General features: G+C 39.8%; 3 protein-coding genes across 4 annotated transcripts; 2 read left to right on the top strand and 1 right to left on the bottom strand.

Annotated features, from left to right (window-relative positions):
* The first annotated feature begins 5,471 nt into the window (after positions 1-5,471).
* LOC109513887 (mesoderm posterior protein 1-like) lies at positions 5,472-6,696 on the top strand. The gene is made up of 2 exons (XM_019866590.1): positions 5,472-6,200; positions 6,310-6,696. The coding sequence occupies exons 1-2, from the start codon at positions 5,607-5,609 to the stop codon at positions 6,337-6,339; spliced, it is 624 nt and encodes a 207-aa protein (XP_019722149.1). The 5' UTR covers positions 5,472-5,606; the 3' UTR covers positions 6,340-6,696.
* A 451-nt stretch (positions 6,697-7,147) lies between these two features.
* LOC109513881 (zinc finger protein OZF-like) lies at positions 7,148-10,289 on the bottom strand. 2 transcript variants are annotated; one of them, XM_019866581.1, is made up of 3 exons: positions 9,876-10,289; positions 8,307-8,987; positions 8,090-8,133 (listed from the first exon to the last, which is right to left on the bottom strand). In XM_019866581.1, coding segments are annotated over exons 1-3 (798 nt in total). In that variant the 5' UTR covers positions 9,991-10,289; the 3' UTR covers positions 8,090-8,131. The 2 variants fall into 2 exon arrangements, with proteins under 2 accessions (XP_019722139.1, XP_019722140.1); XM_019866580.1 differs by having other exon boundaries at positions 7,148-8,987.
* Positions 10,290-12,964: 2,675 nt separating this feature from the next.
* Positions 12,965-15,359, top strand: LOC109513885 (uncharacterized). The gene is made up of 2 exons (XM_019866588.1): positions 12,965-14,061; positions 14,986-15,359. Exons 1-2 carry the CDS (start codon positions 13,273-13,275, stop codon positions 15,097-15,099), a joined length of 903 nt encoding a protein of 300 aa, XP_019722147.1. The 5' UTR covers positions 12,965-13,272; the 3' UTR covers positions 15,100-15,359.
* The last annotated feature ends 452 nt before the right edge of the window (positions 15,360-15,811 follow it).

Genomic DNA, 15,811 nt, shown 5'->3' with positions numbered 1-15,811 from the left:
TGTGTGTGTGTGTGTGTGTGTGCGTGCGTGCGTGCGTGTGTGTGTGTGTGTGTGTGTGTGTTTTGTTTTTTGTTTGTTTTTGTTTTGTTTTTTAATGGGAATGACTCCACATTGTGTATTTGTGTTGTTTGGTTTTTTTTTGCTGTAATATTCTCTCTGTAACATTGTTGTGACTAACAAAGAACATTCTTCAACAAACCTGCTGCGTTTCTGACACACATGTTAACATTTCAGAGGAGCGTGTGACTATTTTTTGCCATGAGTGTGCGCATTGTGTGTATGTGATTTTACGTCAACAAAATATTCAATGAAAATAATACTCATGCTTGTACATATTGTAGACCTGTGTATAATCTAACATAGCAGTTCTGACATGACTTGAATAAAGCTGAGGGATGTTGGTCCAAATTTTCGCTTTGTATTAATTGTTTGGTAAAGACTTTAAATGAGACATTATATTTCCTCCACAAGTGGCCATCCCTATGATAGAGGCCAAACCCCATTCAGGTGCCGTTTGCATTGTCCCATGACGAAAAAATGCCTCCCTTATATAGCCACCTCACATTTTCCGTCATACAATTAGAGTATAAACCATTAAATTAATATTTGTTCGGCATTAGAATATTATTTTGCTGAGAAAATATCAGGCCAAACAAACAGTATGGATTTTTAAAATGTATTTATATTATAGGTCTATTTCGTTTTTTACCTTTTTATTTTATGAAACTGAATTTTAGTTCATGAAGGCTTGACTGTGGATGGTATGATAAAAAATGCCTTTACAAATCGAAATTTTCATCCATCCATCCATCCATTTTCTGATCCGCTTTATCCTCACAAGGGTCGCGGGGGGTGCTGGAGCCGATCCCAGCATCTTCGGGCAGTAGGCGGGGGACACCCTGAACCAGTTGCCAGCCAATCGCAGGGCACAGAGATGAACAACCATCCACGCTCACACTCATACTAACACTGAGGAACAATTAGAGTGTTCCATTAACCTGCCAAGCATGTTTTTGGAATGTGGGAGAAAACCCGGGTACCCGGAGAAAAGCCACGCAGACACGGGGAGAACATGCAACCTCCACACAGGAAGGCTGGAGCCAAGTCGAATCCACGACCTCTGCACTGTGAGGTCAACACGCCAACCACTGGACCACCGGCCCGCCCTGAAATTTTCATTCAGTCTTAAAAAAAAAAAAAAAAAAAAATCTCAGGGGGTATCTACTGCATATAATGTTAAAACTGTTACTATACAATATACTGTATGTGCAACATGGGTTGAGAAAAAGTAGTATGTGGCAGCTGTGTATCAAGAGGGTGGGTTTGCTTGCAGTTTTATGTGCAAAACCATGTCAGCACACAAGTGTGAGATAGCGCTAACACTAGGAGGAGAACATGTTTACTCTGACACACTCATGATGATGATGATGAGTCCGCCATCTTTATCAGCACTCACCCACTAATATGTTCACAATATATGACTGTCTCGACAGTAATCTGACAGCTGCGTTCATGAGTACACATGTCGCCCCATCACAATTAGATGAAATTTACTGTCCACCCCTGGATAACCTCCCCGCTCCAACCTCCTTTCGCACCTAAGGTGTGCAATGTGACCCCCCTCAGCCACACCACACCACCCCCACTTACAAACACACACAAAAACACGTTCACGCAGCATTGCAGGGGTGCACAAACAACAGCATGAAATGACACATACAGTCATCGATTGGAAGGAATATACCAATTTGGACATTAAAAAGTCCAATTGTATATTTGGATGGGAGTAAATATTTTTATCTATTAAAATAATAATAATTTTAATTGCATCTTTTATCTATTATTTGCTAACAGGATTTTGGAACTTTATTTGTTTTTACTTCATTTACTGTCTACACAATTTTTCTTCTGTTATATTTAATTTTGTATTAATTTATTTCTTCATTGTGTGAACTTGTTGAATAGTCATTAAACTTGAAGTTTGATGATTTTTTGTATTCAATTATTTTATTTCATTGATTTGAATGCATTAGTTCTTTTATTTGATCAATTTCATCTTGGATTGTTAATATGGGTATTGTTTCTTTAATTGTAATTTTTGAAAATTTATTTTTGCATTTTTGTGACTGTTTTTTGCTAAAAGGACTTGAAAAAAATTCATTCATTCTTTTCATCATTTTTATTTATTCATTTTGTATTGATATTTATTGATTATTATGCTACCATAAGGCATTTTGGCCATGTTCCCAACCAGTGAATAATGCAGAAATTTTAATTACAAAATTGAATTGAATCCTAATGAAAATTGATTTGCCTTGGCAAAGGTCTCTTGACAGAGTGAAAACCTTTCTTAAATCCCCAATTCCTATCATTCCCGATCCTTCCATGTGGAGGTCGCGGCAAGATCGGCCGAAGGGTCCAGACAGGTGGCGGGCGGCCCGGCCTCAGTGCCTGCTGTGGGTGGGCGATGACCCCCGAGCGAGGTGCCAAACTGCCCGCCACACTCCCACAACCTCACCTCGGCCGCAGTGCATGGGCGGGTCGTGGCACGGGTTCAAGCCATTCGCTCTGCCCTCCACTTGACTCAGTAACTGCCTGGGGCACCTATTTAACCCTTCAGTACCCTTTGAGAACCAAATAGGGTCCCTTAACGAAGATATTACAATTATTTTTATGCACGTTGTTTTGTTTAACCCTCCCTCCTGTTATGTTGTTTGTCAGATAAAACTTCAATGCCTCCTTGTCAAATGTGTTTAATGATCAAAAAGTGCCAGATTGACGAGAAATCCCAAGACTGCATTGTTCATTCTCATACAAATATGAATGAAATTTGTTGATTACACTTAAGCTACACAAAATTTCACACCGAAAATGAACTGAGTGAGAGATAGCATGGTTTTTGGGTGCTTTTAATGCTCATGTAGCATTTGTGTCTGTAGCTATCAGGGCTTGGTCTAATTGCTGAATCAAACTGTGCAACACCGTGTCTAAAATGTTCCAAATATGAAATATAATCAACATTACTGCAAGCAAACCTTCAAATTCAGTGTGAGAAAGTCACACGGTTGAGTGTTGTCCAAACGAGGAAAAGAAATGGTCAGAGCGAGGTTCTCACAGCTGAGGTGTGAAGTGACACCTTGGGCCTCATCTTTTCTCATCAGCGTGAAGGCCTGGCAACCTCAGCTCACGACATTGTCGTCACTACACACTCATCATTCATGTACAAAAACAATTTTTATACATGATGCAGTCTGTGGTTGATCAAAAGCAGAAAATGTATGGATGACTGTTATTTTTTTGTCTTATAGTTCAAAGTTCATGGCTCCGCCATGGCATCAAGTTACGAGTAGTTTTAGGAAATAAAATATTGAGAGGAGAGAGACAGTCCTGATCAAGTTTAGAAAGAGGTGAGTAAGAACAACAAAAACTTTAGCCTCCATTTTATAAATATTTTCAAGCCAACACATTAGTACTTTTCACGAGGATTATCTTTTAATAAAGCCAAACTAACTAAAAAAAAAAACAGTAGTCAACACCAAAGAACACATTTTATAGACACAGTAGTCATTTTTAAGACAACTTTAGCATTTTTGCTTGGATTAGCTTGTAACATGGCCTAGCCACATTTTAAAAATGTTTTTTAAGCTTAAGTTAGCATGTTTTCCTTCGGTTAGCCTGGAACACAGGCGAAGTAACCACATTATCACCACACTGTCCCATGTTGTCATCTTATGGTCCTTTGTTTTTCCCTTTTCGCGCAACTTTCTCTAAAGTGAACACAGGTAGCAGACTGCAGTTATTTTCAAGCCAACATTAGTAGTTTTCTGAGGATTCCTCGATCAAAAATTAACACTGCATAACGACCTAAAATAACACTTTTAAGATAGTGTTATCATGCATGGCAATGCTTAATTAAAAATTTTTGTTCGAACTAACTCATTACTGACCATTTTAACAAGCCAATGTTTTTTCTAGCAGTCTTGTCACACGGTTCACTAAAAATGGAGCCTGTAACACAAGCCATTTCAGTTATGTGCTATCTCAGTCGGGACACTACGTAGTGCTATTTAAAACCAGCATATAGAAAAGACGATGAATGCAGATCAAATCTGACTTGTTTGCATCCTCTTTTGACATCAACGACCCTGCATGTTTTAGATGTTTGATCAGGATCATTATCAGGCTTCTCCAGAGCTTCCTGGTGAGCTGGTCATTTGAATCAGGTGTGTTGGAGGACGTAAACAACTAAAATATCCAGGATAGCAGCCCACAAGGAACCAGAGTTGCCCATCCCTGATTTACACGGCTGCGCCTCCCACCCGAGATCGCATCTCGGAGCGAGAAGGGACAAATGTTTGGAGAACTGAGACGTTTGCGCTCCTTGTCAACATTACGTTATTGATACAGGTCACAAATCAATCGTCTCAGTAGCTCAGTTATCACAATCCACTTCATGATTTATAAGCAGAATGCAATGAAACTGAAATATTTTCAACACTGTCACATTCACAACTCTGCATACTGTATGCGGTGACCACCAACATTGGATTTGCCCAGTGGATTGCTGTATAGTACCATGGATAAAAGTCTGAGCAATTGGAGTTCAGCCTGTGAAAAGTGGGAGTAAAAACTAAAAGTGAAAGTCTGAACTGCTGAAGGATTTTCTTACATGTTAATATGTCTTGTCTCAGTTTTAAGTTACCTTCTAAGAGACTACGAATATAAATTAGCTGTATGCTAACTTTGGCACATATATGCAAGTATTGCATCGGTGTTCATCGACATGCGTTGCCCCTTTCAAATAAATAAATAATTAAATGAAATGAAAATTTTGTTCAAGAGTATTTTGTCATGACTCTCTTCCCATTCTCATCTTTTGTTCCATTTTTTCACAGCTTTCCAAAAAGTATTATAAAACATAGGGACATTTACCCGAACATTAGCTTGGCAACACAGGCTAAGTAACTGCTTTCTCACAACTCCCTGCTTTTTCGTTTTTTTTAATCCAACTTTCCCCAAAAAATAAACATAGTCATGGAACTAAAAACAGAAAAAATATATTATTTTGTGAAGCTAACATCCACGACCCTTGTGAGGATAATCGCATCAGATACGGAATTGAGAGATGAAAGCTAACTCCAGCACATAGTATTTACGAGGATTAGTTTGAAACTAGCATTACTTTCTTGTCACTCATGATTTTAGGTTCATTTTCTCCCCCTCCAAGTCAATCTGTGAGACCATCCCATACAAAAATATTGGGACATGTGCCAAACTCATTTCAGTTTAACCAGAGCCACAAACCTTAGAATGAGAGAAAAAAAAAGTGTTTATTGTTATGAGGAGGAGTCAAAATTCACACCTCTGCTCCTGCTGCTGCTTTTCCCAGCCATGGCCACTCTCTAGTCTGTGTGTGTGTGTGTGTGTGTGTGTGTGTGTGTGTGTGTGTGTGTGTGTGTGTGTGTGTGTGTGTGTGTGTGTGTGTGTGTGTGTGGTGGGAATGTGCGGAGGTGTCACTTGGCACCTTCTGGACTCCGGCCTGGACTTAAAAAAGGCAGCTTGGAAGCAAAGCAGCACACACTCGAAACCCCGCTCTTTCTAGCAACATGGCCAACAACATGCCTTCTTCCTCTGTGCTCGAGTACAGCCTGCACTACCAGCAGTGGTTCTCTGACTCGGACCTCTCCGGAGTTTCCTCGCCGGAGACCCTCTCCCCGGACTCGTCGCCATCGCCTCTTCTTCAGAAAGACGCCAAGTCGGGATATACTTCCCGCCTTGGCGTGGCCTTGCAGAGAAAGCCCAGGAGGGCGATGAGGGTCCGGAGTAAGCAGCGCGAGAGTGCCAGCGAGAAGGAAAAGCTGAGGATGAGGGACCTGACCAAGGCTCTGCACCACTTGAGGTCCTACCTGCCGCCCTCGGTGGCCCCCACGGGACAGACCCTCACTAAGATTGAGACCCTACGTCTCGCCATCCGCTACATCTCCTTCCTGTCTGCCCAACTCGGCAACACGCCCTCCTCAACTTCCACCTCTTCATCCTCTTCTTCAACCTGTTCGCCGGATTACTACGCCAGCACTCTGCAGCCCCCCCATGATATGTATGCACAGCAGTGTCAAGGCCAGACTGCAGCATTGCATTCTGGGAGCTGTAGTTTTCCTCACATGTTGCCACCGGGAGGATCCTCTTCCTCCTCTACTCAGGTATAAAAGGATACCTGGAAATTATTTACAGTATCTATCTATCTATCTATCTATCTATCTATCTATCTATCTATCTATAATCATAAAAACATTTTTTTATCTAATACAGATTGAGTACAACGACTACTACTGGGTTTGACAACATAGCCGCCGCCACCACAACCATCCAACGACTACTACTGCCTCACTGTGAATGGACTAATTTATATATATTTTTTAAAAATAACTTCTTATGTCATTTGTATTTATGTGTAAATATGAATATGTGGAACATGCTATTTTTATATGTTTTTTTAGACCACTATTTATAATAAACTGGTCAAAATGATGCCAACAGAGTTGTGTCCCCACTTGAATATGTTGAATAATATTGTTTGATGACAATAACTCTATGATGCTATTATTATTGTGATTTTGATTTGTTCTATACGCTCCATGCATCGGATGTCATCAGACGCAGGTGACCTAATCAAGTAGATCGATCGATAGGTACTTCGCTCGGATATATATATATAGAGAGAGAGAGAGAGAGAGAGAGAGAGAGAGGGAGAGAGGGAGAGAGAGAGAGAAATACTGTACTGTAATCGTTTAATGGAGTCCAACGTTACACATAACGGTACTGATGCGTCGCCATTAAAAGTTCGTTACCTGGATTCTCCCACAAGGTGGCACTCATCATCTACTTCTGTAACCTACACAGTATTCTTCCCGCCGGACGACTTGAGTATGTTGACCCCGGAAATTAAATTCGTTTACTGTTCCATTTTTAAACCCCCTACAGTATTACTGTATTATGTGACGAGCAATTAAGCTGTACAGTATATCAAGCATGGCGTCCTTTATATTGGAAACGAACAAACAATAAAATAGAAAGCTATTCGAAGGAAGAAAAGGCACAAGCTATGTTGCCCACTAGCGAGGGAGAAAAGTGCTTTGTCAAAGGCTGGTCAACGCATTTACATTCGGGCTTTATTTCATACGCAAGGTTAATCAAAAGTATGACATTCAAAGGCATTTATAAACAAATAGACCAAAAAGGGACAGAAATAAAAGGAAATATAACGCACATGACAAAATTTGGGAAATTAATTTTTCTAAATAATCAGACATTTTTTTCCCCAGTGTGTGTTTTTTTAATTGTCCTTTAACCAAAAACCCTTTACCACAATATGAACGGGCCAGAGGTTTTTGCACAGTGTGGTTCATGTGAATTGTTATTACTGTACACCGGAACCATTGTTAGCATTGTATCCAAGGGCACTTTTCAAAATGGTTACCGTTCCTTTGAGAGTGGATATCTTGGGTGCTTGGATAATCGGGGATTGCCTGCACGTATTTCTTCAGACTTTTCTTCATAAACCCGTTTGCACATGCCATCACTGTGCGTTTCTGCATGCTTCCTCAAATACCTCTTTTCAGGGAATCGTTCACCACAATCTGAGCAGGCAAAAGGTTTTTCTCCAGTGTGTCTTCTTGTGTGGCTTCTTAAATATGTCTTTGAAGAGAATCTTTTAACACAAACTAAGCAGGCAAAAGGTTTTTTCTCAGTGTGTTTTCTTATGTGAACTGTTAAATTTCCCTTTCGAGAAAATTTTTTACCACAATCTGAGCAGGCAAACAGTTTCTCACCACTGTGCGTTCGTGTGTGCTGTCTTAAATCCCTCTTTTCAGGGAATGTTTTACCACAATCTGAGCAAGCAAAAGGTTTTTCCCCAGTGTGTCTTCTCCTGTGGCTGCTTAAATGTGTCTTAGAAGAGAATCTTTTAAAACAAATTAAGCAGGCAAAAGGTTTTATTCCAGTGTGTGTTTTCAAGTGTTCTGTTAAATGTCCCTTTCGAGAGAACATTTTCCCACAAACTGAGCAGGCAAAAGGTTTTTCCCCAGTGTGCGTTTTGGTGTGTCTGTTCAAATGTGTCTTTCTCGAAAAGCTTTTCTCACAAACGGAGCAGACAAAAGGTTTTTCCCCAGTGTGTGTCATCGTGTGCATGTTTAAATGTGTCTTTGAAACAAATGTTTTACCACAAATTAAACAGGCAAAAGGTTTTACTCCGGTGTGTGTTTTTAAGTGATCTTTTAAACGCCCCTTTCTTGAAAATCTTTTCTCACAAACTGAGCAGCCAAAAGGCTTTTCTCCAGTGTGGGTTCTTGTGTGCTCTCTTAAATCTCCCTTTCTAGAAAATATTTTACCACAATCTAAGCAGCCAAAAGGCTTTTCTCCAGTGTGTGTGCTGATGTGTACTTTCAAGGTTGACATGTTGAAAAAAGCTTTGTCACACTGAGAACATTTCATGCATTTGTTGTTATTGTGACATGTCGAAGGACCTTTCGAGTGTTCATCTTTATCGCCAACGTCGTCAGAAGAGTGTGACACGAAGTCGTCGCCATCTGAAAGTGGAGCCAAGAAGAGGTCTGACTGCGAGCCTCCACAGTGGTCTCCATCACCTTCACTCTTCATAATGACATCAGGCAATGGAAAACTGATTTCATCCTCCTGCTGTTCTTTTATGTGAGGAGGCTCTGGCTCCTCCTCCTCTTTAATTTGGATGGACTCTGGCTCCTCCACCTTTTTAACTTCCATGGACTCTGGCTCCTCCTCCTTTTTAATTTGGAAGTACTCTGGCTCCTTCTCCTTTTTAACTTGGATGGACTCTGGCTCTTCCTCCTCTTTAATTTGGATGGACTGTGGCTCCTCCTTTTTAATTTGGATGGACTCTGGCTCCTCCTCCTCTTTTATTTGAAGCGATTCCGGCTCCTGCTGCTCAGGAACAATATCATCTTGTTGGAGGTCTGCAGGACACAAGAAAACAAAAGACAATCTTAGCACAGTCACATCTCATGTTGTGACTTGCACGTGTATTAATTTTGGTAAACGTTATGGTAACAAGTCTCAAAATAAGTGGTTTTCGCAACAGTTTGGGAGGTACAGTTTGCATTTGGTGCCTCATCAAAACACATTCAGTAGCAAAACTGGTAATCAAGCGCTGAGACAGTCCCAAGAAGCTTTGCTGGGCTACATGCACAGGCGTCGCTCTGGTAGTGTAGACTAGAGGCTTATGACATCATTGCGGAGTCGCTCAGTAATCACCGTCTCTGTGGCGGCGAATAAATTTCACTTCTGGCAATTTAGTGGCGAGGAAGGACGGAGAAGGCATACGATTTGCTAAACTAATCTCAGATTGACACGGCTTGCATTAAGTGGCAACACTGGCAGAATTAAGTGCTTTGGGTGATCGATTACACTTTTCATAGACGTCGGTCTGGAGCTGCATTAAATCGAAGACCATCCAACTTGAATTGCAAAATAACAGGCAAATTAATGTGTGCAGACCGCGGAGGGAAAATTACCCTCGCTGAACAGAAATTTAATACAGTAGACTAAAATAAATGTGCTGTCCAATGATCCACTAAGGCGCGTTCAACACTTCATCAGCAAAATGTAATATTTAGAAAGTATGAAAATGGATGGATGGATGGATTCATACGTCATGAAAAAAAGAACGCGTGAAAATCCGGCATATATTTGTGGATCTGAATAAAAACGTGAAAAGCACAAATACATTTGTGGATCCGAAAAATTAGCGAAAGTATTTGTAGATATGAAAAACGTGTAAATCGCGGATGGATTTGTGAGAATATTTTAGAGACAAATCTCTCCCCATAGAGAAGTGAACCAACCTGTTCTGTCTAAGACAACTCGAGGTTCCAACTTGAAAAGGTAACGTTGTCGCTCCTTGTCCACCTTTGTTCCACAAAGTCCTTCCTTATACTCTGCTGTCTTTCTAGCACACATTTTCACTCCACAATCGCAACACTTTACAATCGACCTCTTCTCAACGATGGGACGCTAACACGCCTCTCTTTTCCCCTTTTTAGAGGCTACCAGACTCAGCCAGTTCAACTTCAACGTGCACCCACTCAAGTTCATCGTACTGAGGCAACTGTGTCGAGGCTTTACTGCGTTCAGTACTAATACAGGAATAATTATTTAGTGAAACGCTTGTCCAAGACGCAATCGCCGACGGCTACACAAGCGGCAAGGCGCATGCGCGACTGGACGGCCGTTTTGACAGTAAACTACGGCTACCACACTAAGACAAAACTAGTGACGCCTCAAGTATACTCTTCAAAGCGTGTGTCCCACAACAGCGAAAGACGAACTTCGCGAAGCGTGTATGAAGCGTGATTCATTAAAAAAAAAAAAAAAAAAAAAAGACGTATTTGGTGACGACGTGGTTCCCGTGAAGATAATAATGAACCGAATAATGACCAGAAAAGCAAATTCCTCGAAAATGTTAGTTGCGCTATTGAAACATGGCCAACTTCCTGTGACAAATAAATGTATTCTTCTTACTCCATAAGTTTGTTTTTTCTTTGCCATTAAAAAAAAACTGCTGTCACTCCAGAAAGTGTGCTGATAACCACAGAAGCAGGAATGACTAATGTAGCAAAGTTGATTTAGCACTTTTGTGCGAATGTAGCAGTGCAAACAACAGCGCTCCCTGGCACCGCTGAGTCTAGACTCAAGCTCTCACTTGGACCTCTTCTAGTGTGTTTAGCTTAGCCTTATTAGCTTTATTTGATATGCAGGCTAACAACACAAACACTCGGCACCCTTCGGGCTAATAAGGCCTAAGAAGGGATGAAAGAGTTAACGCCGTGGTGCTGAGTCCTCCATTAGGGCATGTGAGTAAACACATTGGCTGCTAATGTGGATTATAATTTATAACACACAAAGCACATCCTGACAACCAGCGCTCACTTCACTTCATTAAGCAAAATGACACCCAAGCCATTCACTTAGAATTCGATGAGATGTTTATTGCAGTGCTTGTAATGGACACTCAGAGATGTTCCAAATATTTTGGCTTCTTTATCAAGCCACATATATAAGAAAAAAAAACTCTCGGCATTGTAATGTTTAATATGTATTCATATCGTCTTCAATTCCTTTTAAAATCAATTCTTTAACGAAAAAAATGTCTAGTTATGATCTGCAAAAGTTTGTACTTTTTTATGGACAAACAAATGATGACATTGTGTCTTGACAGAATGTTTTTTTTCTTAGGTTCTCGTACTGTTTATTTTTATTTCCTATTGTTTTATGTATTTTTATTTGTTTAAATTGTTCTGGTTGTATTTGTTTTCTTTCCACTTACTAAAGGTTCTGTGAAATTTTATTTTATTCTAAACAATAAAAATATATTCCTGTTTGCATGGATATTTATTAGTTTTGTTAAAACAACAAGCCTAATACATATCAACATTCATTTGTATTTTTTCCTTGGTTTGATTTTTTTTTAAATTTTAGAAAAATACTACAAAAATATAAATTAAAACAGAAAAAGCTCACACTTTTAGTGGCACGAGACATAAAAATGAACAAGGAATTGACGAAAACATGCTGGTTTCTTAACTTTTTCTTTCCACGCGTGTATACATAGACATACACGTATATACGAATATGTAGAGTGAGACATCCTTTTGGATGTCATTTATCACATATGATTGACATAGTTTAACAGCAAGGCATTACTTATTTTTTTAAAAAGTAGTACTACAGTCAGTCTTTGTTTTTTTAAAGCACATTTGGACTTCCAATGTTCTTTTATACTTGATATTGATAGTTTCACACGTGAATTCATTCAATCTAGTCATTACTTTTGTTGTTAAGAGGTCAAGCAAACAACTGCACAAGCCATAGATGATGCAAACCTGACATTGGTCCTTTGCTGCCCTCCGTTTTGTTATTCTTTGTTTTTTTTCTATGGCTGAGGAGGAGGAGTGAGACCTCCTAATAACAAGGTGACACCTTGACCTGGAGCAGGAGGCAAAAGTGACACCCCGTTTTGTGGGAAGGCTTCTCCATACTTCAATCCACACCAAAATACCCTTATGTTCTTCTTTTTTTTTTTCTTTTTAAATTTCCAACCCCAAATCTTTCATCACATCATCATACGTCATCCATAATTTGAATGTGTCTTGTTGCGGCTGCACGGTGATTATTCCAGTGCGCCTTTGCTTATCCCGAGAAGCTTGGAGCATGCGGTCGTCCTTTGAAGTGCAGTGAAGCTGCCTGACCTGCTCAGGTTGTCCAAACAAGGCGTGAGGTGCAAAGTCAACCCCTCACACCTCCCAGCTGCCTCGGCACACTTCTAATTCCTCTTCCATGTCGCCGGGAAGGAATCGAATCAAATTATGATTCACAATTAAATTATTATTTTTTTTTTTTATTCTGTTTTTATACATGTGAGTCAAAGAATTGCTGTCGGAATAATAAATATATTAAAGACCTTTAAGTTCCATATGAAGATTTCATAGCCCTGCGGGTGTCGGGTTTGAGTTTATTAATTGTTTCAAGAAAGCATTTCGAAAATTAACGTATTTTGGGTCTTACTGTACTTGAAAAGCTTTAAATTTTGTCATCATGTGAGATTCAAGGACGTCAAGGTTTTCACATCTAATGATTCAAGTCAGTTCGATTCAATGGAATTACGATTCAATTCGATATTATTATCAATTCTTATGCAACCGGATGAAACAGCTCTCCAAAGCCCAAACTATCCAAGCTAATCAAATTAAAAGAAACAACAAAGCATCAGCAAACCGACTGGTGTACACCCCACCTAAAAAATGATTCGATATGTTTTGCGGGCGCAATACCATTCAAGGGTGCAACGATTTTTTTAGTCTTAAAATTTAGCTAAAAAAAGCACTTAATCGAAAATTAAACTTATGTTGGTCTTCTGCTCAAAACATTTCTTTGTAGTAGGTTAGTGCTACAAATGTAATCACATTTTGGATGAAGAAAGTGCCGCATTGGCATTTTATTACGTGAATGAAATGTATTTTTTTCTCGAGGTTAGCACAACTTTGTTAAAAAAAAAAAAAAGTAGAAATCTGACATTTTGGGCTTACTTAAAAAGCGTACTCAGAAAATGGTCTGAATCACATCTCCCAAATCGCAGGCCAACTACCAAGTTGATTGGTTGCATTGAGTCCTCATCCTGGACACAAGTCTGGTGTGCCCTTCCCATGCGTCTTGGGCTCTCGAGGTGTGAATGAATCTTATTTTATGATGCTGCCTGCTCGCACCTCAACCCAGGAGCTGGAATCTTTCCCATGGGACCCCCCGGCCGAGGTGCGAGGCCCTCTCTCAGAGAGTCTCGTGGGGCTCAAAAAAAGGTGCAACCTCGCACCTTCCGCCCCATATATGGAGCGCCCTTTCTGTCTGTCCTCACATCTGCTCGATTTTTGCCTTCTGCAGCAGAGCTCATTGCTTCACTTGAAAACGTCAGACATGGAGGCTTCATTCCAGCGCTCCCAGAAACAGGGCAACTTCTCCCAGGAGTCTTTCCTGGAGAAATCCTACCCGCTCTACGATCTGGCCTCTGACCCCGGGTACTTCAGCGCAGGTCTGTCCCCCACCTCCTCTGAGGACTCCTTCTCGCCTAACCTGGCCGATGCCTGGGACTGCTTCTTCGTAAGCTGTCCCGCTCCAGCTCCTGTCAAGAAGTCCCGATCCAGGTACCCGGGCAAGAAGCGCCAGACGGCCAGCGAGCGGGAGAAGCTGAGGATGAGGGACCTGACCAAGGCTCTGCACCATCTGAGGTCTTACCTGCCAGCCTCGGCGGCACCCCAGGGACAGAGCCTCACCAAGATCGAGACGCTCCGCTTAGCCATGCGCTACATCGCCTTCCTCTCGGCCCAGCTGGGCCTCAGCGAGGAGGACCTGGAGCAGAGGAGGAGACCCTCAGGCCAGGCAGAGTCGCCGCAGACCCTCCGACAGTTCCTGGGCCACCAGGAAGCATCCTGCAACCAGGCTCCCACCGACCAGATGTTCACCCCACACTATGACTGTCAAGTACGTACGCTTTCTCAATGTAAAAGTCAAAAACATCTCCGTGTGGTTTCATAACTTCTCATCAGTTTTCCATTGTCCAAAAAAAAAAAATAAATAATAATAATAATAATAATACTGTCACCTGAAATCAGGAAGAATTTTCCATTCTTTAGAAAACTGACATTTTATTAGCCTTACATTCAATTTTGTCATTTTTCTTGTTAAGTTTTATGAAAAAGGAAAAGGCCCAAACCCTTACTAGCTTTTATTTTGAAGTGCACTTGAACTTGCAAAGTAGATCCATTCATCAAATTTGCCAAGTCGTTATCCTGAGTTGGGTGACGGGTGGGCTGGCTTCGGACGAAAAGCGCAGTATACTCTGTTCAAGATATTTTGTAGAATTTTCTCCATGAGTTGTTGCGTTAAAAAAATAAAGAAATTATGTGGGCTTGACTTCAAATTTTCAATTTTTTTCATTGACATAATATGTAAAGAAATGTGCTCAAACCTTATTTTAGTTTAGTTTTGCAGTAAGTTTTGACTAAAGCTTCCATCAAAAAGGTGTTTGTTGTTCGAAAATTGACATATTTCTGAGCATACTTTCAAAAAGACGTCACTGTCTAATATGAACTCTAACTCTGAATAATAACAGAGAAATATCGGCTTACTTTCAAGCATTGCACTACTTTTTTTTTTTATTGTTAAATACCTTGGAAATAATACGGCTGAATCTCAAACCCTTTTTTTCCCCCCCCATTAGGAATTCAGTAGATTTATGAACAAATACAATGTCTAAATTTGAAAGCAACTGCCATACTTTTGGGCATCCTTTTAAACAGTCAATTTTCTTCACTGTTCAAATGAATATGAAAATGACAATCGCTCAAGTTCACCATTAGTTTCCTTTTTCATTAATTTAACAAACTTATTTTTTCGTCTTGTCAGTTTCCAAGCAAGGTGTCCGTCCACGCTCAGCAGTACTGGTTGCCACAGCAACAGCTTCACGACTTCACAGGACAGTGCTGGGAAACAGAGGAACTAATTTCATTGCAACAATGAACTTTACTTTTTTGTTGTAGTTGTTGTTTTTTTTTTTGTATAACTAAATGTTTTTGTACATATTTATGCATATTTATTGACTTTTTTACATTGGGAATAAACCTAAATTATCATTGCAGAAGTGTCTGATGTAGTCTTTCTGTTTCTTTTTTTAATCATTTTTTTTGTTAAATATGATGAGTGAAGATAAGCCTGAAACCGAAATGCTTTCATCATGTTTTTCTTCATTTTAATGAGTTAGTTCTTGTTCGAATTTAGTTTAATTTTATCTGAAAAAATAATGGCGGGCTAGTTGCAAAATTGAAAGATTTTAGGGCTTGCTTTCAAACGTGTATTTTTTTTATATAATTGGAAAGTATTATGGAAATAATATGCCAAACTTAAAACGTTTTAATTTAATTTTAGCAGTCCAAATTTGGTAGGACTTTGCACAAATTTATTTCATGTGTTTAGTTGAATGCCAGAGATTTTCCTTATTACTACTGTTTAATTTTATGAGGAGGTTCCTGCTAAAATTGAAGATATGTTTGTTCTAAAAAGTGTTGCATTTCGTAGAAACCTGACATCTGTTTTAAATATCTATTTTTTTTTCATTTGTCAAATAATATAAAATATGAACTGTTCTATTTTATTTTAGTAATAAAACTTTTTTTTAATTTGCACAATGAATTTCAAACAAAACCTTTGTTTATCTGTCTTACTTTTAAATCTT

Source organism: Hippocampus comes, unplaced genomic scaffold, assembly GCF_001891065.2.
Source record: "Hippocampus comes isolate QL1 unplaced genomic scaffold, H_comes_QL1_v1.1 scaffold82, whole genome shotgun sequence".
In the NCBI taxonomy this organism is placed as follows: Eukaryota; Metazoa; Chordata; class Actinopteri; order Syngnathiformes; family Syngnathidae; genus Hippocampus; species Hippocampus comes.
This window is presented reverse-complemented; position numbering and strand designations above follow the sequence as displayed.

Excerpts from the sequence above, each read along its gene's own strand:
- LOC109513887 (XM_019866590.1), top strand. The coding sequence starts at position 5,607 with ATGGCCAACAACATGCCTTCTTCCTCTGTGCTCGAGTACAGCCTGCAC. Across the intron at positions 6,201-6,309 it reads CCTCTTCCTCCTCTACTCAG|ATTGAGTACAACGACTACTA; the intron begins GTATAAAAGGAT and ends TATCTAATACAG.
- LOC109513881 (XM_019866580.1), bottom strand. The coding sequence starts at position 9,990 with ATGTGTGCTAGAAAGACAGCAGAGTATAAGGAAGGACTTTGTGGAACA. Across the intron at positions 8,988-9,875 it reads AGTTGTCTTAGACAGAACAG|ACCTCCAACAAGATGATATT; the intron begins GTTGGTTCACTT and ends TGTGTCCTGCAG.
- LOC109513885 (XM_019866588.1), top strand. The coding sequence starts at position 13,273 with ATGATGCTGCCTGCTCGCACCTCAACCCAGGAGCTGGAATCTTTCCCA. Across the intron at positions 14,062-14,985 it reads CCCCACACTATGACTGTCAA|TTTCCAAGCAAGGTGTCCGT; the intron begins GTACGTACGCTT and ends TCGTCTTGTCAG.